At 45.6% G+C, this 25,315-nt stretch overlaps 1 protein-coding gene across 7 annotated transcripts; it reads left to right on the top strand.

The window, feature by feature from the left end:
* PGLYRP3 (peptidoglycan recognition protein 3) lies at positions 1–24,895 on the top strand. Of its 7 annotated transcripts, none has more exons than XM_045479318.1 (11): positions 1–87; positions 2,516–2,670; positions 10,920–11,161; positions 11,396–11,491; positions 12,641–12,748; positions 13,576–13,777; positions 16,596–16,714; positions 17,887–18,039; positions 19,308–19,506; positions 22,693–22,811; positions 23,478–24,895. In XM_045479318.1, exons 4-11 carry the CDS (start codon positions 11,437–11,439, stop codon positions 23,654–23,656), a joined length of 1,134 nt encoding a protein of 377 aa, XP_045335274.1. In that variant the 5' UTR covers positions 1–87; positions 2,516–2,670; positions 10,920–11,161; positions 11,396–11,436; the 3' UTR covers positions 23,657–24,895. The 7 variants fall into 7 exon arrangements, with proteins under 7 accessions (XP_045335274.1, XP_045335279.1, XP_045335280.1 ...); XM_045479320.1 differs by lacking the exon at positions 1–87 and adding an exon at positions 147–1,186; XM_045479319.1 differs by lacking the exon at positions 1–87 and adding an exon at positions 1,242–1,349 and having other exon boundaries at positions 10,923–11,161.
* The last annotated feature ends 420 nt before the right edge of the window (positions 24,896–25,315 follow it).

Here is a 25,315-nt window from a genome sequence, read left to right as displayed (position 1 = left end):
GTGGGCGCCGTTCCGGGAGGTAGAATTCCACAGGCTGTGGAAATGCCCGAGCGATTGCTCGGCTTGTCTGAGGAAGACGTGTGTGGGGTGAGAATGGCTGAGACGAGAGTGGGTGCAGAGGGTTTGGGGGTGCGGGGAGGCAAGTGACCGTGTCTGTAGAGTGTGAGGCCTGTGAGGCTGTATTGGGGCGGGTTGAGAACACGGTACATTTTCTTGGTAAGAGATAGCGGAACGAAGGACGTGATACTTCCCAGAGTGAGGCTTTTTCACTACATTTTGGACTTCGTGATCCCTGCGTAGTTTCCTAAATATGGAACTGTCCCGACTGCATTCGCGCTCTTATGGTAATCGGTGTTCAAAATGTCGGATGCGTTTTGGTGTTTGTTTTGCCGTGTGTTTGTTTGGTTTGTTCTTTTAAGGGTTTTACCCCCCCCCCCCCCAGTGTCAGAGATCCTTAGTGAGTAAGCACCAAAATGGTCCTTCTCCTCTACTTTTGTTCACTTGTTCGCTTACTTTTAGTTTGCGATTCATTTTCAATTTCTCATTTGCTTTATGTAGAGGATAATTTAGAGTAACGTCCAGGACGGAGTTTGTATTTAAATGATTCAAGTTCGTTTCAACCTTGTCTTTGGTAAGGAGATTTTACATTTTTGCATATTTATTTTTGGGGGTAGTGGTGCTGGCTGGCCCAATGCGCGGGTGCGGGTCAGTTTTAGGGTTGGAAGTAAGGAGCCAAACGTTTGGCGGGGGTGGAGTGGGGGGGGGTGGTGGTCAGGCTGAACCACGTCTCAGGATCCCCTCCTACAGCTCCATCCCGGGGTGGAAATGTCATGGCGAAAATGTGGCTTCCACGGGGAGATCTTTCCCGTTGGTCACTGGCCCCCATCCGATCTTTCAGACATCCTTAGGGCCAGAGCCCTGGCCAGAGTTAGGATTAGGTCCCAGGAGGCCCCAGGCGCCGAACCCCCTCAGTGAAGTGGTCTCCCCGGGGGGCTGAGTGGAGGACACATGGGAGGTTGCGGGTCAGGCTTTGTCTCCGCCCTCAAGGGCCCATCTAGAGTGTGGGTCACGCGTAGGTCGGGCCTCATTTTCCTCCTGGCGCAGTCGACGACCCTGCTTTGGAAATGTCATGGAGATCTTCCCAATTCCACGCTGAATCATCCCGCGCTGGTTTTGGGGGGAAGGGGTAGGGAGAGCGACTGGGGAAGAGGGGAGGGGGAAGAGAGGCCTGTTGCGTCATGAATGGGGCGTGACCTTATGTAAATCAGGCGGTTCTGGGCGGTAGAATTCCTGGGGCTGTGGAAGTCCCAGAGCTGTTGCTTGGGTTGTCTGAGGAAGACTTGTGTGGGGTGAGGATCGTTGAGACGGGAGTGGGTGCAGAGGGTTTTGGGGTGCAGGGAGGCAAGTGACCGTGTGTGTTCAGTGTCAGGCATGTGAGGCTATGGGGGTGGGAGGAAATTGCGGTTATGCTACCCAGTCAGGACAGATACTACCCCTGGAGGTACTTTTTCTGTGCTTCTCCATTGCGTTTTGTTGTGCCAGTTATTTCCCTAAAGGTGGGCAACTTGGTTGTGTGTCTTGTGACAGAAGTGTGCTGAGTGCTGAGTTTATGCTTTTTTTTTTTTTTTTTTTTTTTTTTGGTTGTTAGGGATTTGGAGATCAAAGTTGGTTCTGGTTCTGTAAAGTTGTTGAATTTTTTTGTTCTGTTTTATTTTAATAAAAATAAAGCCTTTGGGTATATATAGCTCTTCCCCCCTTTTTTCTTTTTGTAGTTTTCTAATTACTTTTTGACAGTAAAGAAAACGGGTTCACTTTTAGGAGGAAAGTGTAACTTTGGTGAAGTTGTTGTGTGTCTCTTCCCAGAGAAGAGAAGTTAGTTGGGGTTGGCTGTTACCTGTACAACAATCCCCAGAAAACTCAAGACAAAACCCAGACTTCCCATCAGGCCACAGCATTTGTGTTGGGCCTTCCTTAAAAGACTTTCAGGAGAATACGATTTAATGAGATTGACACACCTCTAAAGAGGTATGGCAACTCTGGCCACATGGACAAAGGATGGGTTTTCACCATCAGCTCTGGGACAAAAGGTGGTGGGCCCTGTGCTTGCTTTCAGGCTTAAGTAAAAACTGTCCTTACAACCCTGCATTGATTTGTAAATATATGTTTTTTTTTTTAAATTTTTTTTTTTTTTCAACGTTTATTTATTTTCGGGACAGAGAGAGACAGAGCATGAACGGGGGAGGGGCAGAGAGAGAGGGAGACACAGAATCGGAAACAGGCTCCAGGCTCTGAGCCATCAGCCCAGAGCCCGACGCGGGGCTCGAACTCACGGACCGCGAGATCGTGACCTGGCTGAAGTCGGACGCTTAACCGGCTGCGCCACCCAGGCGCCCCTGTAAATATATGTTTTAAGGGTTTTCTGGCTTTACGTTTTCACTGGGGCTGTGGCTTTTACTCTGTAAAAGTCTCTATTGAGAATTTACATTGATGGTTTCCAACTTTGGTTTTCACTTAGGGGAACCACACCATTATGGACTCACAGAAACTGGATTTACTCTCTTGTCTATAACAACAAAACAAAACCACACAAGATATACAAAATGCAGATTTCCAAGAGACTGGGCATCAGGCAAAAGAGGACGGCAATTCCAGACACTTGGAAACACACAGGTCAGCCAAGCCCTACACAACATATGTGCTGCCTTGAGAGAGTTTCCAAGTAAGGTGCAGGGAGGGGAAACTGAAGAGGAGCCCAGTGTACTATGTGGAGTTGAGGACACTGAGCTGCGAGTCCACAGGACGATGTGGTGGGGAGGGCAGAGCTGTGAAAGTCAATTAGCAAGAGCTGTTGGGGGTCCTAAGTGTGCAGCACAGTCCTGCTCTGTGCCTCCATGGGCGCCAACTCCAGCAAGTCAGGGAGCAATCTTGTGAAAGGATTAGAGGGAACAGAGCCTGTACATCAGCACTGGAAATACAGCCTGTTGCCAACAGATAGACTGGAAAAAGTAACCCCCCTCACTCACGAGGCAGGAGGACTCAGGGAGGTCTTGCCACAGTGTTGGGAACTCCTAATTAGCCCTCTGCTGAGCACTGCTCAGGACCACTGAAAAATCATTAAACTAACACCAGACATGATCAAACTGTTTCCAAGTAACTGAAATGCATCCTTGATCAAAGCTCAGGATTATAGAAAACACAAAAATATCCAGCAACCAAACAAGGTAACTTGGCCATTCCATCCAAGATTTTGAGGTGTGCAGAGCAACAGGGGAAATGACCCTTAATGAGGAGACAGTTCAATCATCTGAAAATGACACAAAGCTGACACAGGTATGAGAATCACCAGAGGAGGACATTAAGGTGTTTCTTATAATTGTATTCCATCAGTTCAGAATGTTCAACAGGTAAATGGAAAGTGTGAAAAAGACCCAATCTCACGTTAAGCGATGAAAACCACAATGCCTGAAGAGAAGTGTACTGCAAGGGGTTGACAGCAATAGAAAATGCAGAAGAAAGACATTTCATAGGACTTGTTTTGAATCTGCAGGCCTTGTCGATTAGTATTGCCCCCTTCACTCCATTAGAAAACACAGAAGAAAAACATTTCATAGGACTTGTTTTGAATCTGTAGACCCCGTTGGTTATTATTGCCGCCTTCACTCCATAAAATCTAATCCGTGAACACAGGATGTCTTGCTATTTCTTTAGTTTTCTCTAATCTCTTACAGCAGTGTTGTATAGTTTTCACTGTAAAAGTCTTTGCTTCCTTGAATCAGTTCATTTAGAGATATTTTATTGTTTGGGGTGCTATTGTAAGTGCAATTGTTTTCTTAATTTCCTTTTCAAATTGGTCTTTGTTGGTATAGAGAAACAAAACTGATTTTTGTCTATCTTGTCCTCTGCAACTTTATAGAATTAGTTTATTGACTCTAGCATTTTTGTTTGTGAAGTACTTGGGATTTTTCTCTAGATAGGAGGATGCCTTCCACAAATAGAAATAATTTTATTTATTCCTTTCCACACTATTTTTGCTCAACTTCAATTCTGAAAGATATTTGGGCTGGGTGTGGAAGCCAACAACCACCACAGGCCACCCCTGGATTTTTGGGACCGAGATGAGCAGTGACAGGAGGTTGCCTATTTTGGGTCACCTCAGCCCGGGGTCTTGGATGAGCACACACAGCCTGGCCAGGGAAATAGAGTCCTTGTTCTTTGCAACCGCCTCAAATGAGAAGGACCAAAAGACCCCTTGAGGCTCCTACAGGGAAGGTTCCTGCCCCTCCCCGACCTGGGAATGGCCCAGAAGTGAGAAGTCAGAAAAGGGAAGGGGCTGGGGTGGCTGCTGACTCCAGGCCGTGGGGGGCCCCTGAAAGCTGTGCCTAATTCCACCTGTAGAGAGCAAAATGGGATCTCTCACTCAAGCAGGGGCCTGGGTCAAGCAATAACACAAGCAGTTAAAGATATTGCAGCTAGGAGGTACTGCTAGGACCAGCATCAGCTGACACCCCAGAACTGACAATAATTAGAAACAGAGGAGGGGGCAAGACTGATTAAATCCCTTTAAAAAGGAGAGGATTTTTACAGCAAACTGTCAGACTCTTCAGACATGACCTCTCTATGTCAGACCACTTCAAAAAGGCAGCTACTGCTGAAGGCTCTGCCCAATTGATCCTCAAGCAGAACTGCGATCCTTCACTGCTTAAACATAATAAGCAATAAGTGGCATGAACTGTCCTGGACCGGACCAAGGCCAGAGGACTGCATGCCCACAGACTGGCTTCTACACTTTCTGTCATCTTGTTTGTTGTATGGTTTGTCTTATGTTCTGCTCTCTGTGTTGGGTAAGAAGCCAAGTTTAATCACTTGGTGAAATGTCATTGAATTTGGAACCCTGAAATTGCTTTATAATAGTGATTAACTTTGCTTTATGATCGAATAAAGCTGACATCGTGGAAAGACACAATTCTGTGTGTGCGCCTTATTAGTGTGTGCATGACACTACCTCACCCTCCTGCTCCTTGGGCAGAAAGGGGAAGCCACCAAGCCCAAAAGGCAGAACCACACACACTTGCATAGAGAGCTCTTTCTCTGTTATAATTTGAATTCAAACCCAAGCTACCAAGGTTCCAAACCCCACACCAGCTATACCATGACCACTACATGCCCCCCATGACCTGCGGTGCTATAGTTGAATCTCAGCATTTGAGGTCAGTAGCAGCTAGAATTGAACCAGTCTCCCTCTCTACCTTCCTTCCTCCCTCTTTCTCTCCTCCTTCCCTCCCCCTTCACTCTGTCCTTTCTCTGTCCCTTTCTTTCCCTCCCTTGCTCTCTCCCTCTTCCTCCTACTCATGGTTGCCTACCCTCACCTTCTTTCTCCTCTTCAACTTTCCCTTTTACTCCTCTCCTTGCCACCAACACACTCAGACTGAGGCTGCTGCACTGCCGTGTTCGGAATAGGAAACCCATTGTCTTTCCAGGTGAAGCCCTCTAGACATCTATAGAACTTTTACCTGGTTCTAAACAGCTGCTAGAATAAAGGATGTTAAGAGCAGCCAATTTGAAAGACGTTTCACCTGACCCCATCCCAGGGTTCCTCTAAGACTGAAGACTTAAGAGTCCGCAGTAGAGTTCTTAGTACTCCACCCCAGGCCCCGTGGCAGAATGTATCCTTCATGGGTGCCTACCTGGTGACAAGCCCTGCTCTGGCCACTTGGTGAGTAAACCCTAGGTCATTGCACCATGAAGCCTCCATTGGAGACCTGCGGGTGGTGCAGTGGGGGCACAGCTGGTTAGTTCCTTCCCATTATGGGGCCCATGCACCCCATCTTGGGGAGACTTGCTGTGAACAAAAAATGGATGAAAGCCGACCAAGAATGGGAAATGTGTGACTTCAGCCTCAGAAGCTACTGGTCTCACCTGAAGCTCACCTGCTTGCAAGACGGTTCAGAGGGCTTGCGAGGTAGGGAGGGCCTTGGGCCCAGGATTTCAATTCACAGTCCCCAGGTCACTCCCTGCAAATGACCCTGAGGCAGCAGCTGCAAATTGGCAACAGTCAGTCCTATTTGGACTTGTTGCCTGATCAGGTCAAGTACTCTTCTGAATCAGAGAACCTAAGGGTCTCTTACTGGAAGAATCACTGCCTAGCTGACCTGTACTGCCCTGGAAATACAGTCCAGTATCTTCCAGCTTTGCCTTCAGGAAAAATATGCTCGTTTATGCAAATTATGCCTTGAGATTAGGCATATCCCTTATCACCCTAGACGCTGATCCTATGACTCAGCCTACCTCACCAGATTATTAACTCCTCGAGAGCAGGGGTTCTCATATTTACCCAGTCCTGGATGATAAGCTTTGCATTTGAGACATCTGATAAACATTTACAGAATTATACGTGCCTGCCTTGGTTTTGACGGAACGCACGCTTAGGAGATTACTTCCTGTAGTTGAGAGGTTGTGCCTCCCAGGAGAGTGCAGAAAAGGAAAGAAAAGAAGTGGGAGGTGCAGTGGACAGGGATGTGGGGAGGCCCGTTTGGAATTACTGCACAGCATGCTGCCCCCTTGTGGCCTACCAGCTACAGGTCAGCCCATGACATTCCTTGGATCCCAATTCTTACACTTTTGGCTCTCAAGACCCTTTTACACTAAAAAAAATATTGAAGATACCAAAGAGTTTTTGTTTATGTGGATTATGTGTATTAATACGTATAATATCAGAAATTTTAAAGTCAAAATACTGATTCACTTACACTAGTATACTAAACCCATATTAACACATTTTTAAATGAAAAATACTATTTTTTAAAGCAAATGGGTGGTATCACTTTTTACATTTTTGTATACCTCTTTAATGCATGAGTTAAAAGAAGACTCCTGAATTCTCATATTCATTTCTGCGTTCAATATGTTTTCTGTGTTGTTTTGGTTGAAGATATGAAGAAAATCCAACCTTACACAGATAAGTAGTTGGAAAGGGGAGGAATATATTAATAGTCTTTAAAAATCAGTTGAAAAAAAAAATTAAAAAAAAAATTTAAAAAGGGGCGCCTGGGTGGCGCAGTCGGTTAAGCGTCCGACTTCAGCCAGGTCACGATCTCACGGTCCGGGAGTTCGAGCCCCGCGTCGGGCTCTGGGCTGATGGCTCAGAGCCTGGAGCCTGTTTCCGATTCTGTGTCTCCCTCTCTCTCTCTGCCCCTCCCCCGTTCATGCTCTGTCTCTCTCTGTCCCAAAAATAAATAAACGTTGAAAAAAAAAATTTAAAAAAAATAAAAATCAGTGTGGATATTCTTCTTTGATAAGACACCAAAACTCAACAAGTAGAGGTTTCTTAAGGTTAGTTGCAATGTAGAATCTGAAACCATATCAATGAGTCCTTTGTATTCTGTTACATTGAAATCCATTGTCTATTGTGAAATTTGAATGGGTCTTTATTCAGGCATCATTTTGTAAGTTCATATATTGGTCACTGAAAAATATTGATTCACTGAGTTATCCACACTTTCCAAATGCTGACACATTTCAATCTTTAATATGTACATATATAAATCAGATAAATTAATATCATCACTGATCTTATCAGAAAAGTCTTAAAGTATTGGGAGACTGTCAAACTCATGATAGCAAACACAAATTTTCCAAAAGTCTAATTTTTGTTTGAAAGCTCCAATTTCATTATTGCTAACAAATTTCATTCGTTGTTTTCCTTGAAGTAAAAGGTACACTCTGTTCATTTTTGAGATGTCTGAGATATATACATATATGTATATATATATAGATAGATACACACACACACACCACACACACACACACACACACACACACACACACACACACATATGAATATCCATGGTTTGGCTGTTAATTGTTCTTTCAATATACTTGAAATGGTGCTACATGAAAAAAAGTGGCTAGTTCAGCTCACCATGCAGTCACACAAGAACTTTTCCCTGAGACAACTATGTTCAGAGAACATTCAGGAAAGGAGCTGCTCTGGCCAAGAGAGGTGAGTGTGGCTGGGGAGGATAACTGGACCTGAGTCATTCAGAACTTAGCATTTTAGTCCTAAATGCACAGAACCAGAGAGGGACAGCCCACATTCTTTCTCCCTCCTGATGCCATCATACAGAATGGGTCCCTTAGCCCTAAGTATTCACTGCCTGGGTGCTACTTGCTTCCTCTTGGCAGCCACTGCCTAGTATTCCCATCCCTCCTTCACCAGCCAAGATTCCAATCCCATCCCTGACGTTCTCATTTGCAGGCCCACCTGCAGAAGGGGACCAGTCTCCTCAACTGTGGAACTGGATGCCCCAGAGGTGAGCTTCTCATTGCAAGAACTTTATTACTAGTCAAGGTGGGGATATAGCAGAGGTAAGGAGAAACAGCAAGTCAGCAAAGTTTGGGAAACTGATGGGGTCCCTATAGTATTATCCCAGACTACAGCTAAAGTAGCCCCCTGCTCTCTTTCACACTGCTCCTGGGGCCTTTCTCCCCAGCCTTGGGTCTTGTCGGTTAAATGGGGAGAATGGCATTTGGAAGTGGTTTATTTGTGCGACCCCCCCTTGAGGGGGCTTTTCCAGTTCCCACAGGCCTGAGAGCAAGACTGCAGTCCCACTAAGGGCCACCCGTCTGGATTTGGGGCATTCCCTCAGAGGGGTCCTTTCTGCAGTCTCAGGAGGCTGCCCCTACCCCCTGGGAGGTGAGAGCCGTGCAGGTCCTTGCGGAGATACTCCCCTCATGGGAAGTGAGCTTGGAGTGGTTGAGGGACCAGGTGTTCTTGGTGGGGCTGGTGGATGCATGGGCCAAAATAAGTACTAGTGATGATAGCACATTGTGGGTATCCACATTGTGGATAGCACATTGTGCCTTCTGGAATGTACCTTTCTGTTCCTCTGCCTCCATCCTACCTGTGCAGGTGGCTCTGGTGGAAGGAGGGTGGGGCAGTGGCCCCCATCCACAACCTTGACACTCCTGGAGCAGGTCTGTCTTGTTGGGGATGAAAAGTTTTCCTCTGCCTTTCAAAGTTCATTAAATGGACTAAAAATTAAATTGACATGAGACAGATTAATAGGAGAAAATCAAGGAAAGCTTAAGAAATTGTATACTTCCTATATATACATGGCAGAGCCCCAGGAAAACTGAGTAACTCCCTGAAATGGCCAAAGCCATCACCTTAAATACCATCATTAACTAAAGACAAAAGATGTTGGGGGCAGGAATTCAGTTGTGGGAGGTTCCCAGGAAAAGTACAGCAAACAAGGGCAAAGTTAAGCAGATATAAGTTATTGCTTTCTCCAGTGATAGCAGCTTCTGGAGATTGACAGTCACACCTGCATCCTAGTGCTGAAGGAGACACCCTTACAAGTGGAGATTTCCCTATTCATGTAAGTGTCTCTTACAAAAGCGTGACTTCTTGGTTTTCAGAACTTCTCATGGCTCTTGTGTATTTCCTTATAAAATAACCAGCCTGGAATAACCAATATGCCAAAAAGGCATATCTTAGGGTAGCAAAGTTTGACCCACTCAAGGCCAAGAAGTTCCCAGATGTTGGGTTGGCTGGGCTTCCCAAAGGCTGGGGATGAGGAAGCAGCTCAGGGAGCCTTGGGCAATTATGCTCTTTCCCAGGGAGGCGGAACCTGGGCTTATTCACAGGGTGACGCCTTGCTCTCAGTTTGAGTCTGGTCTCTCCCAGTTACTCTGGGTGCCCTGCACGGAGCCTCCTGGAAGCCTCAGAACTCTGTCCCCTCTTCACCTTCTATTAGGAACCCAGGTGTTCTTCTATCCAGAAAGCCAGGACCCAGGTGCTCCCTTACCAGGGAGGGAGTGCCCTCTGGTGAGAGGCGTCCTGAAGGCCTGGGAGGTGGCAGCTGGAGGAGAGCAGGGCCAGAAGCCAAATCTGAAGGAAGGAACTGCCAGCCAATGAAGGGCGGGCTGCCTGTACCCTGACCTGTGGGGCTGGGACAGCACGGGACCCATAGGTATTTCTGAGTGTGAGTGTGAGTGTGTTCCTTGTTGAGAAGCCCTCTCCCTTGGAAGGGACTGGACTCTTCTATCTGGCTAAAATATTAATATGGTGGAGAAAGTTCCTTGATCTTCCCTTTTGAACTCTTCCTCCAAATAAAAAAATTCTATTTTAAATTATACTAAATGAGTTTAGTTCTACCATGCCTGGATCTTTCCTGCCAAGGTTGTGTGTCCTGGAGTTAACTCTACTCAATTTCTTTCCTTTCTGTCTAGCTCTGAATCCCTATTGATTATGTTTCACTTGGTCCTTATTCTGCTATTGCATCTTTATTTTAAGGATACAGAATGCATAGCAGTGTGAACCAAGGCAGATGAACTCTGGCACCAGGCAGGGTTGTGATTGGAGGTGGGGGTGGGAGGTGCCACTAGTCTCTGCCCTGGTGTGACGAGGGTCTGGGCTCAAGCCTTGTAATTTCAGCTGTGTGATGTGACAAGCTCAGGACGGCATTTGCCACTTAAACACTCATGGTTGGGAAAGTACCATGAGCAAGTGGCAAGTATCCAAACCTTCTGTTGACCAGAATTGATTGCTGGTTTCTAAATAGCTTTGCAAAAGGCCAACCTGTTTTCTGGGAGGCCAGCCACAGGGCTCCATATTGGACAAGCTAATCCTTACCTCTGATTTGGCTAAAGAGGAAGCCTGACACTTTCCCACATGTTTCCTACTCTCATCTGCAATTGGCTCACTTCCTCTTAAGTGACAGTTTTTCCCAAATGAATGGAATACTGGGTATTATTAACCAAGAGATTGCTGGTCCTGATCCAGGAAGTTCCTATATGCTCATGTCTTAGAACATGGTTCTAAACATTTTCCATCTGGGGACTACTGATTATAATATAAAAACTCTGGAGGACAATGATATACCTCATTTTATCTGAAACTTCCCTCTCTCATTTCTCAGTAGGATAACCAGGAGAAAAGTTGATGTTTTGTTGTCATCTTGGGGAACTGGTATTTCATTTTGATTGAGCATAAGCAAGCAATTCATTTCTGCCCAAGAGAGCCAAAAAGATTCCTGCAGCCAGAAGAGACCACAGAGATACTGGGGTTTAACTTCTTGGGCCCACGTTGAGAATCTCCAGCATCAAAAACTTGGACAGACTGTGGCGAAGTTCCAGGCAGAGGCTGTGGAGACATACCTGGGTATGAATCCTGATCTGCCACTACTGGTTGGGTAACTTTGGGCAAGAGCTGCTAGCACCCTCAACTTTACTGAGCACCTGCTGAGGGTTAGGCTCTGTGCTGAGGACCCTGAGACCTCTAGGCAGGTGCTGGCTCTCAGTTTGGTTGAGAGGCAGGCAGGGGTGCCATGCAGTGGGGTGGATACCCTGTTTGAGGAGTGAGCACAGCTGGGTTAACTGTTGACATCTCTTCCAGGGCCAAGGTCCACACTAACCCTGTTGGTACCCTGGGACCACATGAGGATGCTGCTGTGGCTTCTTATTTTCCCTGTGTGGGATTTTGGGGCTTGGGGTGAGTTTTCTTTCATTGAGTCAGAAGTGTTTTTCATACTAATTGTAAGTCATCCTCCTTATCGCTCATTGATTGTTCCTTCTGGCCAGTCCTTGGCTCCCCATTAGAGCCTAGCTCAGGTGTCCCCTGCCCTACTGAGAGTGGCGCCAGTCCTCAGTAGTCTCCTCAGTCTGCCCAGCACACCTTGGCTTTAGTTTCATGGTCATGAATTTGCTCCTTGATGATTTCACAGAAGGACAGAATGGAGGCCCTTAGTGACCTTGACTTACAGACAAGGATACGAGCTGGGCTCCATTGCAGCAGTGACTTATCCAAGGTCATCTGACAGCTTTGGAGAGGTCACCAAGTATAGTGGCAGTGAACGCAGCTTGGGTCAGACAGCCTAGGTTGGAACCAAGCCCATGGCTTAAACCCATATCATCTTAGACAAGTAACTTAACTTCTTTGAGCCTTAGTTTCTCCTCTGTGTTGAGGGAGTGGTTAATTTTCTTTGCTTATCACATATACGTGTTTTAAGCCACAGATCTGGTAAGGCTCTTGAAAGTGCTTGGTAAACTATAGAGCTGCCCTGTGGGAGGTGATGTTGGTGACACTGCTGGTTCTAGTAGGTTTTGCTCCTATGATCTCTGGTACTAAACAGGCAGAGGAGAATGAGGCATGTTGATGATGACTAATCCTCAGTTAATCCCATCTCAAAAATCTAGTTTGTGAGGACAGTCACAACAATCTGCAAATTTCTGTATTTCAAGAACCTTGTCTGGATCAATACATGCTTGATACATGTGTACATGTTACTACCAAATAATGATGACCACCTTGGTATGTGACCCTCTGATCTGAACAAAGGTATGTAGGTGAGCCAGGAGAGCTAGAGCTGCTCAGATGAGGGGGCAGGAGAGATGGCAATTCCCCTGGAATGGAGGGGATTTGGGAGGGCATGAAGGTCTCACTGGGGCAGATGTGGGAGGCAGAGGTGGGGTGAAGCCAGAAACATCTGTAGTTCTCTTTTGTGTTGTTTCCTAGAAGATGTCAGGGGACTTGGGGGAGTGGAGAGGCTGTGGACTTTGGGGTGGGGATGTCGAGTCTATTCCTCTTCACTGGTCCAGGTATTCTCCAAGGACCAGCACTAAGTGCAATGTTCCTTTGCAGGGGATTCCCCACTGTTCTCCTGGAATGAAACCCAAGCCAGAGGATTATCAGAGGGGCTTCTAGACTTTTTTGTTGGCATCTCTCAGCTCATTCACAAGGGTCAAAATGGTGAGGTGGTTTGGGGTTAGCTAGGGATCCTCAGGTAGCCAGAAGTGTTTCTCGGGACTTAATTATACTTGGGCTGGGTTGGTAGGTGGGGTTGAATCCCACAAAGCTCCCATGGATTGCCATAAATCCTCAGGCAAAGGTGGGTTCCAGGAAGGAGGGAAAACCCAGGGACTAAGAACAAGGCCCCCAGTCTCCAGCTGTCAGTAGAAGGGTAGAGACACCCTATCCCTCAGAAAGCTCCCAGATGCTTCCAACATAAAGATAGTAAGTGAGTCCTCAGGAGTCCTGGGGTCCTGTGCAGGGCTCTCAGCCCTGTCTACAGTGCATTTTCACATGGGAGAAAGACATGTACCTGATGCTCAGGGAACTTCCTAAGGGCTTGAATCTGAGGAGAGAAACAGAGCTTTCCTCAGAGAGTCACCGTTCTGAGGGGAGGCCCAGACAATAGACAGGTCAGAGACCCAGGGCAAATGCCAGTGAGGACAATGCATTCATACTGGGGTGCTTTAAGAGATGGCAGCTCAGAGTCCCATGGTTAGCACAGAGTGTCACAGGGGCTACTTTCTGGAGGTGGGAAGTGCAAAGCAGGCCAGGGTAGGGCTGAGGGGGGCTTGTCCTTTAGGATATACAATGAGGGAGTATATGAAAACCAAGACAGCTTTACTTCTGATGCTGATGTAGAGTCTGCATGGGGACTGATTTTAGCCAGAATAGGCTATGGAGATGAGAAGGGGGGCTGTGGGTGGTGGAGGCATCCAGGGGACTCTCCCAGGCCTGCAGAAGAAATAGTAGTGCTTGCTGTATGCCATCCTGTGGTCCCCTTGCAGAAGCTCCCACCATTGTCTCCCGCAAGGAGTGGGGAGCGAGATCACAGACCTGCAGGGCCCAGCTGACACAACCTGTGGCCTATGTCATCATGAACCAGATCACAGGGATGGAGTGCCAGGAGCAGGATGTTTGCAGCCAGAGGCTTCGGGGCTTTCAGTCCCATTCTGTCTACACCAAAGGCTGGTGCGATGTGGTCTACAAGTAAGCAAATGGGTGGGTCCTGGGGCCACATTCAAGTCTGCCTCTGAGGGGGCCACCCAATTTCCCTCATCTAGTTTCCCATCTTCCCATTCATGTTGCTTTTATAATGAATAAAAAATGTTAAAACAAATGAACAAAATCCAGAATCCTCAGAGGTGTTTAGGAAGGATGGCTCAGAGCCATTTATTCAAAGATGGTCTCAGACACTGGAGGATTCTGGAATAAGTAAGGGAGGTTGTGTAATAACTACAGTTGCCCATGGAGCATGTAGAATATTACAGTTTACAAAGGTCTTCACAAGCATTACCTAGGCCCTCCCATCCACTCTGAGGAATGGGTGAGAGAATGGGGGAACTTTACCACCCCCTGTGTCAAAGGTATGGATGCCATGGTCTAGAGAAGACAGAGAATTTGTTAAGTTAGGGAGTGGGACCTAGAGCTGTTTCTAGGCTGCCTACTGATCCAGCAGTCTACACAAAGACAGTGAGGAGCATTCTCCCACTGGGTTCCTTGGAGGGCCACGTCACACTGAGGTCTGATCTCACAGGGAATGGTGGTGGGGATCGAGAGGGGAGAGCCCCATGTTAAAACAAATGTGATGCATGGAGAGATCCTGAGGTTGTGTATCAAGTGTCCACTCAGGATTACCAGTGGAGGCCCAGAAACTCTTCCTTTCCCCTTAATAATGAGGATAAGAGCGCCTGGGTGGCTCATTTGGTTCAGCATCTGACTTGTTTTCAGCTCAGGTCATGATCACATGGTTTGTGAGATGGAGCGAGCTTCAGTCATTGGGCTCTGCACTGACAGTGGTGATCCTGCTTGGGACTCTCTCTCTTCCTCTCTCTCTGCCCCTCCCCACATGCACACCCACTATCTTTCTCTCAAAATAAATAAATATAAACTTAAAATTTTTTTTTATGAGGATGTGTATATAGACACACATAATCTCCAGTTTGTACGGTACAGCTGACTGTTGCCATAAGGGACAGTTCACATTGGACTAACCAAAGGCTGCTGAAGAATGGCAGAGATACTTACTGAAAGTCTGGGCAGCAAAGTCTTCCCAGATCAGTGGGCATACTGAGGCCCCACCCGATCCCCAGGCCATGTCAGTACAGGGTGGGAGGTGGGCTCACCTCCATTCAGGGTCTTTAGGCATCCTTGAGAAAGTGTTCTTTCTGTGCTCCATTCGCTATGGAAACTCACAGTCTATTAAGAGTAGAATATGGCAAGAGCTGTGAAAACATAATTTCTGAAGAGTGTAGTTGGGAAGTGGAGAGTAAGAAAGTTAGAGAGACAGAAAGGAGGCAGGAGGTAGAGCAAAATAATAGATATATTGTTTTTAAAAGAAACTGAAAAAAAGGAATATTCTAAACAAATTTCTGTGATACAAAAGAGCTTACAGGTATTCCTAAGGAGAAACTGAAGATAAAGCCAATATTAAGGGATTCCTGAACTCCAACTGTTTATTTTATTTATTTATCATTATGATTTTTTAATGTTTATTTTTGACAGAGAGAGAGAATTACAGAACATGAGATGGGGAGGGGCAGAGGGAGAGGAAGACACAGAATCTGAAGCAGGCTCCAAGCTCTGAGCTGTCAGCACAGAGCCCGATGCAGGGCTCAAACTCACAAACCACGAGATCATGACCTGAGCTGAAGTCAGACGCTCAACCGACTGAGCCACCCAGGCACCCCTCCAGTTGTTTATTTAAAATTTTTTTTTTCAACGTTTATTTTTATTTTTGGGACAGAGAGAGACAGAGCATGAACGGGGGAGGGCCAGAGAGAGAGGGAGACACAGAATCGGAAACAGGCTCCAGGCTCTGAGCCATCAGCCCAGAGCCTGACGCGGGGCTCGAACTCACGGACCGCGAGATCGTGACCCGGCTGAAGTCGGACGCTTAACCGACTGCTCCACCCAGGCGCCCCCTTTTTTTTTTTTTAATTTTTTTTCAACGTTTATTTTTATCCAGTTGTTTATTTTAAATGTTCATATGCTTTCTCCTATAATTAAAAAACAGGATGGATGAGTTTTCATTGCCCTGGAAAAGGGTTGAAATAATGTTCTCAGGTGTTTAAGAGTCACACATTTGAATTCCACTTTGAACCAACTGAATATATTTTTTTTAATTTTTTAAAAATGTTTATTTATTTTTGAGAAAGAGTGAGACAGAGCACGAACAGGGGAGGGACAGAGAAAGAGAGAGAGGGAGACACAGAATCTGAAGCACACTCCAGGCTCCGAGCTGTCAGCACAGAGCCGGATAAAGGCTCGAACCCATGAACTGGGGGATCACGACCTGAGCCGAAGCCGGATGCCTAACTGACTGAGCCACGCAGGCACCCTAGAACCAACTGAGTATTTTTTTAATTAAAAATTTTTTTACCTTTATTTATTTTTGAGAGACAGAGAGACAGAGCACAAGTGGGGAGGGGCAGAGAGAGGACACAGAATCCAAAGCAGGCTTCAGGCTCTGAGCTGTCAGCACAGAGCCCAATGCAGGGCTCGAACTCACAAACCATGAGATCATGACCTAAGCTGAAGTTGGACGTTCAACCAACTGAGCCACCCAGGCGCCCCACCAACTGAGTATTTTTAAAGTGAGGTTCTGGGACAGACAAGTAAGCTAAGTCACAACATAATTTAAAGTATATTCCCACATCTCTTGGAAATTTAAATGGGTTATCTATGTCCCACTGTTAGGTAATTAAAACATAGTACTTATTGATGAGCGTTTAAAACACTTTTCCACTCTGAGGGTGGGTGAGAGGTCTTTAATTTGCCTTTAAATCCATGTTTCCTTGCCCTGCAGCTTCCTGATTGGGGACGATGGCAGGGTGTATGAAGGTGTCGGCTGGGATGTCCAAGGCATGCATACCCAGGGCTACAACAACATCTCCCTGGGAATTGCCTTCTTTGGCAATAAGATAGGTAACGGTTGTCCCCTCGGACCTTCTGCCAGAGAGTTTTCCACACTCTCTTCCTCCACTCCCTTGTCTTAACACTCTTGTCTCTCCAGTCTACAACATACTGGTCCTCTCTAACCATCACCCTTCTCTCTCTCTCTCTCTCTCTCTGTCTCTCTTTTAAGGTTTATTTTTGAGAGAGAGAAATAGAGCATGACTGGGGGAGGGGCGGGGGGGGGGAGACACAGAATTCAAAGTAGGCTCTAGCCTCTGAGCTGCCAGCACAGACCCTGATGCAAGGCTCAAACCCACGAACTGTGAGATCGTGACCTCAGCTGAAGTCAGACACATAACCAACTGGGCCACCTAGGTGCCCCATTCCTTCTTTTGAGTTCTTTTCTCCCTTGGATTCTATGATATAGCTTTTTTGTTGTTGTTCTCTTCTTTCTCTCTGGTCTGCACTCCTGTTTGGTAGCTGAAGCCATCACTGACACCGCTTAAGCTCTCAGTTCTTACCATCACTTCTGGAGTCTGATGTTGTATGGCACTGAGTCTATACCTATGGATGGCAGAGGCAGAAAAACATGGCTTCTCTCTTGCTGGAACAGCAGAACCCAGCCAGAGCTGGCAGCAATGAGGTCTGGGAAATGTAGTTTGAGGTTTCTAGCCCCTGTGAAACAGAGGAGAGCTCAAGAAAAAAATGGAGTTAAGAGCTAGTAAGTGAATAACTGGAACCTACCAGGATCCTCATTTGCCAACTGGGGCTAGGAATAGCATTTATCTTGGAGGTTTTCAGTGAGAATTATATGAGTTAATGGATATAAAGTGCACTTGCCACATGCCTGATTGTGGGAGTTCCTAAATTCTGTTCCCTTTTCCTGCATGCTAAGGCATACCTGATTTAGTCAAGTTGGCCTTCCTTTGCATGTAGCTTTAATTGCTGCCCAGCTCTTTCACCTAGAGATGGAGTATAAATAAGGTCCTAGTTTGGCAATTGGAAGAGGTCACCAATTTGGCTTCTAGAGCTCTGTCCAAGTAGCTCCTTGTCCCTTAGGCCCCATTTTGGCTACTGGATTTGTTTCCTGTCTTCCAATCTATCAGTTATTCAGACCTAGGTGACTTCTTATCCTCTCCCAGGTCTAGATCAGGATGGAATGTCTTGCTGACAGTTCTTGGTCCCACGTTATCCTCTTTTAGGAAGCAGTCTAAGCCCTGCCGCCTTATCAGCTGCAGAGGACCTGATATCCTATGCCATCCAGAAGGGTCATCTGTCACCCAGGTATATTCAGCTACTCATCTTGAATGAAGAGGTCTGTCTGGTCCCTCAAAAGCCAGTGATGCCTAGGAAAGGTAAGACCCTCAATCTTGCCTCACCTTCCTGCCAGTTATCACTCAACCTCATTAGGGAATGCTGTGTCCTATTGGTGTTCACTGGCTTCTTGGATCAAGAACACCTCATGCTGAGATCCAAAAAATTCTGACAGGCTAGCTTCCTGGCCTCCTCTCCTTCCCACTAGTGTGATATAGCCGTGAGACCATTCTTGTTAGCAATATATATGTGCACACACTTTCATTCAAGCAACAAATATTAACTGAATACGAGGCACTATTCTAGGAATAGAGAACTGAGAACACAGCTGAGAACTGAGAACACAGCTGTGAACAAATATACAAATCTGCACATTTCACTGAAGAAAGACAGAAAATGAAGAACTCAACAAGTAAAATACATATGATGTCAGATTGCATCAAAGCTATGGAGAAAAAGGAAACATGATAATGGGATGGGGTAAACATTTATACAGTTTTGTGTATAGCAGGTGAGTACACACACATACACACACACACACACAGCATTCTAAGAGCAAAACCCAGCCATCCTGCAGCATGACCACACACTGAGAAAAATGAGTCAGCAGGTAACACTGACATCAGAGTGAATATTCCAAGAAGTAGGGTAATAAAAATCATGTGCTATTTTGGAGTGAGCAAGCAGTGACCTAAAAACAGTACAATATATCTAGCTTTCTGCTAGAGTGGACCTTTTCTTGGACTCAAGGATATTTTTATTAAGCTTTTTTTTAAACTAAGTTTTTAATAAAATGCTGCTGGCTTTCAGATGGATGCTATCTTCAATAATGATATTTTTAGCATTTGTAGAGTTTTTTATATATTTTGAATTATTTCCATATACACATGATCAGTTCAGAGTCACAGCTGATTTCTTCACATTGTCCTGTTTCATAGGTCCGCACACCTGCATAAATGTGCAATATATCAAGTAGGTAGGCAATACATCAAGCAGGTAGGCATACTTTGTCTTTTGAATAAAATGGCCATGCCTCTGTACAATCAACAGTCCTTCCCCTTATGTTCATATAATGATTTCCACAGTTGTTATCAGAAGCTATAAATTTTTGCCTCTGTCCGTTAGCTCCAGGCACATGACCCAGAAAGTTCCTGTCTGGACTTTCCTAAATTCCAAAGCTTGAGCTTACATCCGGAAGTGGCAATGGGTGCCAGAGGTTGGGGAGACTGAGAAGGAATCCAGCCTGCAGTTATGAGTTTGCCTATAAGTAGGTGTGTTCCCATGCTCTTGGTTTTTTACCTTACCACAGCTTGCCCCAACATCATTTCACGGTCAGTATGGGAAGCCAGAGAGACACACTGCCCTAAAATGAGCCTCCCAGCGAAATATGTCATCATCATCCATACCGCTGGTACAACCTGCAATGTATCCATGGATTGCCATATTCGTGTCCGAGATATACAATCCTTCCACATGGACACACAGCACTTCTGTGACATTGGATATCAGTAAGTGGGATTGAAAACATGCCCTCCTCTTGTTGGGATGAGCACTGGGTGTTGTATGGAAACCAATTTGACAATAAATTAATGTTAAAAAAGAAAAGAAAACATGCTCTTCTATTCTTCAGGACTGTAGGAGGAAGGCTGGGGAAGGAACTGATATTTATTGAACCCTTCTTTGGTAGTGGGTGCTTCACATAAAACATCACATTTTATTCAAGCAAGTCTCTGGACTGAGTATCAGTTAGATCATAGCTAAGGGTTAGTTATCTCTCCTGGGCATATTCTCTATGAGTGGTTGGGAAGACTCTGAAAAGACAGTAACAACAATAATGATAAAGCAAGACCATGAGACCCTTACGGAAGGCCATTGGAGGATTGTGCCTTTTTATGCAATCCCTTCCAACCACTCAGGGTCACAGGCCCTACTCACCTCCTACCTTACTCTGGCCCAACCTCAAACTTGCTCCCTCTGATGTTACAATCCTATAATAACTCTGGTATAGTTTACTCCATTTTATAGATACACAAACTTTTCACCTTCCTGGGCCTCTTTTGCCTCATCTCTGCAACAGGAACAATAATACCTTATCTATTTGAAGATACAGAGTGAAGTAAAAATGTTCTTTTTTGGTTCCTTTAATGCCAGATCTATAATAAAGAAACACATTAAGTTAGTGGAATGGCAGAAGCCACTTGGAAGATGACTTGGAATTTTCATGGAAAGAATTTAGGTTTAGCATATGATAAATTTCAATTACTCATCCATGACTTAGTTACAATAAAACCATAGTCTCAGATAGATATGTGTCTTTTGCATATGTGTCATTCTGGGCTGGTTGCTGTTCTCCTTTTAACTCCCATTTTAAAAATAGCCTTTGCATCTAGATGTCTTCTTTAAAGAAATGTCTGTTCATATCTCCTGCCTATTTCAAATTGGATTATTTTTTTGGTGTTGAGTTGTATAAGTTCTTTATATACTTTGGATACTAACCCTTTATTGTATATGTCATTTGCAAATATCTTCTCCCATTCCATATGTTGTCTTTTAGTTTTGTTGATTGTTTCCTTCTCTATGCAGCTTTTTATTTTGATGTAGTCCCAATAGTTTATTTTTGCTTTTGTTTTCCTTGCCTCAGGAGACATATCTAGAGAGATGTTGCTATGGCCGATATCAGAGAAATTACTGCCTATGCTCTCTTATAGTATTTTTATGGTTTCAGCTCTCACATTTAGGTATTTAATCAATTTTAAGTGGAATTTAAGAAACAAAAAAATAAACAAAAGAAAAAGAAGATAGATAAACCAAGAAACAGACTCTCAATTATTGAGAACAAACTGATGGTTTGTTACCAGAGAGGAGGTGGACGGGGGATGGGTAAAACAGGTGATGGGGATTAAGAGTACACTTATGATGGGCACTGAGTAATGTACAGAATTGTTGAATCACTATTTTGTACAACTGAAACTAATATAACACTATATGTTAAATGTACCAAAATTAAAATTAAAGACTTAATTAAAAAATTAAAAGCAGCCTTTGCAAACAGGAGGAAACAGTTGCTGCATTTTGCAGGATTTCCCACAGCCTTGCTATGATTAATTAACACAGACGAGAGAGTTGTTCATAAATTTGGAAATTCCAAATGGCAAATGCTCAGGGAATGTTAGTTTTCCCTTTTCATTCAGTCTTCAAGGACTTCATCTTCATTCCTTGATTTTACGGTATCTCCCTTTCACTCCAGCCTCATGGTGTGTTATCTCTAACATTGAATGGGCTCCAGTTAGGACCTTCTTGATCACCATTTTCTAACATTTTAACCAATATTTATTGAGTGTCTGCTATGTGCCTGGTGCTTGGTAAGATAGATATGGCTCCTTCCCTCATGGAGTACTACAGAGAAGACAGTGAATAGTAATGACAATCCTTCATGTTAGACACTGTGACAGATAAGGAACAGGATATGCAGAGGATGATCTTCTAACAAGACTTTGGTGGAGTTGGCAGTAATAGGAAAGGGCTTCCAGAGGGAGGGGTATCAAGGCTCTGATGTGGGTAAGGAATGGGGATTAGTGGGGCAAATAAGGGTGAGGAGTGCTCCAGGTAAGGGGAGCAGCGTGCTCTCTGGGGTCCAGAGAGGGCATATCCTTGAGGAACTAAAGGAGCTTAATTCATATCTAGAAATACATTTCAGCAAGAGGACTGGTGAGAGGTAAGGCTGGAGAAGCCAACAGGGACCATATCAGAAGAACTCAGACAGACTGACTCTATTTGAAAGGCAACTGGAAGTCATGCCTAATGATTGGATTTGTATTTTAGCAAAAGCACTTGAGGTGCTGTTTCAGGAATGGATTAGAAGGAGGTAAACCTCTGGGCAGGGAGCTATTGAAGTAATCCAGACAACAGGTTATGGTTACTTGGAGCAGTATGATAGCAGTTAGCATAGAGAAATGGAGGAATCAAGGTCAGAGATATAGCCACGTATCCTGATAAACCATGACCAATGATTGGATGGGACTGGGAGAGGGAGAGAGAGGGGGAGGCAGTAAGATGATGTCCACTTTTTTGGCTGAGAAAATTGCAGAAGATGGGTTCATTTGGACATGTTGATTTTTATAGATAGTAATTAAAGCCATTGGACTGGGCAACTGTCCCAGGAGAATATGCTGAGTGACAAGAGAGAAGGGGAAGGCCAGAATCCTGAGGAGCACCATATTTTAGGAAAAGGAGGTGGATGGAAGAGAGCCCTAGGTGGGGGGAGCAGCAGAGTAGAGGAAAATAGGAGGGTGTGGGCTCCTGGAAGCGCTGGGGTGAGAACATTTAAAGAAGAGTGTGGCTAATAGGGTCAATGTAACCAGAACAAAAACAAGTTTCCATTGTACTAGTATCAAGACAGTCACTGGTCACCTTGGTGGTGTCAGACTCAGTGGAGTTGTGGGAACAAAACCATGTTGGAATGGGCGGAAGTTGCTGTTATTGCTTGCGATTATCTTCACTTCTTGGGTTCAGCGATTATGGAGTTTTTGTTGTTGTTGCTGTTGTTGTTTGGTCTCATACACATTGGCAACATAAGAGACGTTCACTCTATACCTGATAAATGGAAGAAAGACTGAATTAATGATTTAAGGGGTGAATGAAGCTAATTCTCCTTCCAGGAGTGACTTTCTCTATTTTCCTTTGTCCAACCCCAGCTTCCTGGTGGGACAGGATGGTGGTGTGTATGAAGGAGTTGGCTGGAATATCCAAGGCTCTCACACCTATGGATACAATGATATTGCCTTAGGAATTGCCTTCATAGGCAACTTTGTAGGTAAGGGGTGAGCATGAAGCAGAGAACATTCTAGGGGGATGAAGTTTAATATACAATGTCTGGGAAGCATGGGGGAAAAGGCAACATTGAGGTACCTGGCAGTGTGTTTAGAACATTTCAGCTTTAAAGTGGACTCTCAATATAGGACACGGGTCCCCCAGAGTCCCTGCCAGGCAGAACTTTCCCCCAAATTCACCTGTCCCCATACTCAGCCCTATCTTTATAGCCATACGCAAGGCAAGCATGGATCAAGAGAGAACACCATCCTTTGCAAATATGGTGTTTTTCTGGCTCATTTGGCAAATGTATTCTCCTCCCTGGTGAATGTTGGGGAGCCCCACTGCCTGCTATGGCAAAGCAGTGGATGGTCCAGTGGTGCCATGTCTGCCTCACGGTGCTTGCTGAGGAGTGTTGTGTTGTACTGGAGCTCTCTTCTAGAGTAGTTTTGAACTTTCTGGAAGGAGCTTTGCAAGGAGGAATCAGAGAACAAAATGACTTTGTTTTCTCTTTGTGCTTGACTGCCACAATTAATGTGAATTTGTTGGTTATGGTAGTGGTAGGTATGGTAGGGGTGGGGACAGTGGGAGACTGGAATCTAGGAGCTTGTCCCTTCCCTAAGCATGTAACCTTAAGACCCTAAAACTGATGGGAAAATGTGTTTTGCAGAAAAGCCGCCCAATGCTGCAGCCCTGGAGGCAGCCCAGAACCTGATCCAGTGTGCAGTGGACAAGGGGTATTTAACTCCCAACTACCTGTTGGTGGGGCACAGTGATATTGTCAATACACTGTCTCCTGGGAAAGCTTTGTACAACATCATTAAGACTTGGCCTCATTTCAAACACTGAAGGAGCCCCTGCTCCTTCTGAGATTGCTTCTCCCACCGGGCTACTAGGTCTCCCCTGTCCTCACCCTCTATCCTGACTCAATACCTGGTGTTGTCCCCTCCATGTCAGCCCCATCCTGCCCCTCCTTTCTCAGGTTAGGATGATCCTCTCCTGCTAGAACCACCCGCCAGCAGCCCCAAACCCTAGAGCTGGGCATACCCAGCCTTTGAGTGAGCCCCACCTTCCTCACTGCTCATTTTCTCCTCCCCTGGGCGCCCAGCTCCTAAGCCAGGTGGGAAGATGGGCTGATCCTTGTTTGACTTCTCATTCCATCTCTGGCTGCCCCTCTGCCCCATGTACCTTCCCCTGCCATCTACCCAGCAGCCCCCAAGCTTCACACACGACCCAGGTCAAGGCCCAAAGCCCCTATCTGCTCACACACCCACTTGTCCCCATGTGGATGCAGCCCTTATTTTAGGGCTCATTGCTTACAGGTGTGGTTGTTCTCTCCACTGGATTGTGAGGCTCTCCAGGTTTATTTGCCCCCATGTCCTTGATTCCTCAGCAGTGGCTGGAGTCTTGTGTGTGCTATAGATGTTTGTTGGAGAGGTGGATGAATAAACAAATGTGTGTGTCAAGTCCCTGCTTCCCTTTCCAATCTGTTCCACCAGCCCTTCTTTTTGGAGACACCTTCTGGGACTGTCCCCCATCCTGCCATTCTCTCTCTGTTGTTGCCCCTCCCAGTCTGAGGCTCAGAGCCAGCTCTTGTCGCTTATCTATAATGGTGCCACTAGGGTACTGTGTCCTGTCCACCCCAAGTTCCCGAGGGCAGACAGTAGTCCTCTAGGCCCAACTGGGCTGTGTCTACACAAGCCACCTGTGCCTGCAGCCTTCCCTTGCCCACCTGTGCCCACTGGCCTTATGTCTACAGGGCTGTAGACTTCCCCATCTCCCCCAGAACTCATCAGGGCCTCAAATCAACAACACTGCATGGTCTGGATTACTGTCTCCTCCATATTATTGACTTTTATTGGTCTCACCCACACAATCTGAGTAAAAGCAGAGCACTCAGCTGTCAAATGCTTTTTTAAAGGCAAATTCTGAGGCAGCCCATTCTGTTCAGTTGGCTCTTCTGAGTCCTTGGTATAGAAAATTTCTTCCCAACTCCCCTTAATCATGTGAAGCGGGGTTCATAGTACCCCTCACCACATCAGAGGATTGTTGTGAGGATTAAGTGAATTAAAATGTGTTGATGTCTAAGACCTCATGGTTGGCATATGATAATGTTTTCATTAAAGTTTGTGGAGCTATGGTTATTCTTGTTGCTATTGCTGTGACTTTGTCCCAGGCAATAGCTTGTGTAGGGGTCAAGAGCAGGCTGTCCCAAAGTGTGCCTCTTGGGCATACCGATTATTTTAACTGGAAGTCACATCAGGGGCACCTGGGTGGCTTAGTCCATTAAGTGGCGACTTCCATTCAGGTCATGATCTCGAGGTTTCTCTAGTTTCTCTAGCAGAGTCCTCTCTGCTGTCAGCATGGAGCCTTCTTGGGATCCTGTTCCCCTGTTTCTCTGCCCCTCCCCCACTTGCACGCTCACTCGCGCGCTCTCTTTCTCTCTCAAAAATAAATAAACATTTAATAAAGTCACTTCAGAGACAGCCTGTGCAAGAAGGATACTCA

Source organism: Leopardus geoffroyi, chromosome C1, assembly GCF_018350155.1.
Source record: "Leopardus geoffroyi isolate Oge1 chromosome C1, O.geoffroyi_Oge1_pat1.0, whole genome shotgun sequence".
NCBI classification, from domain to species: Eukaryota; Metazoa; Chordata; class Mammalia; order Carnivora; family Felidae; genus Leopardus; species Leopardus geoffroyi.
This window is presented reverse-complemented; position numbering and strand designations above follow the sequence as displayed.

Bases quoted from the DNA above. Each gene is read 5' to 3' on its own strand.
- PGLYRP3 (XM_045479318.1), top strand. From the start codon at position 11,437: ATGAGGATGCTGCTGTGGCTTCTTATTTTCCCTGTGTGGGATTTTGGG. The intron at 11,492-12,640 runs GTGAGTTTTCTT...GTTCCTTTGCAG, and splicing joins GTGGGATTTTGGGGCTTGGG to GGGATTCCCCACTGTTCTCC. The intron at 16,715-17,886 runs GTAACGGTTGTC...ATCCTCTTTTAG, and splicing joins CTTCTTTGGCAATAAGATAG to GAAGCAGTCTAAGCCCTGCC.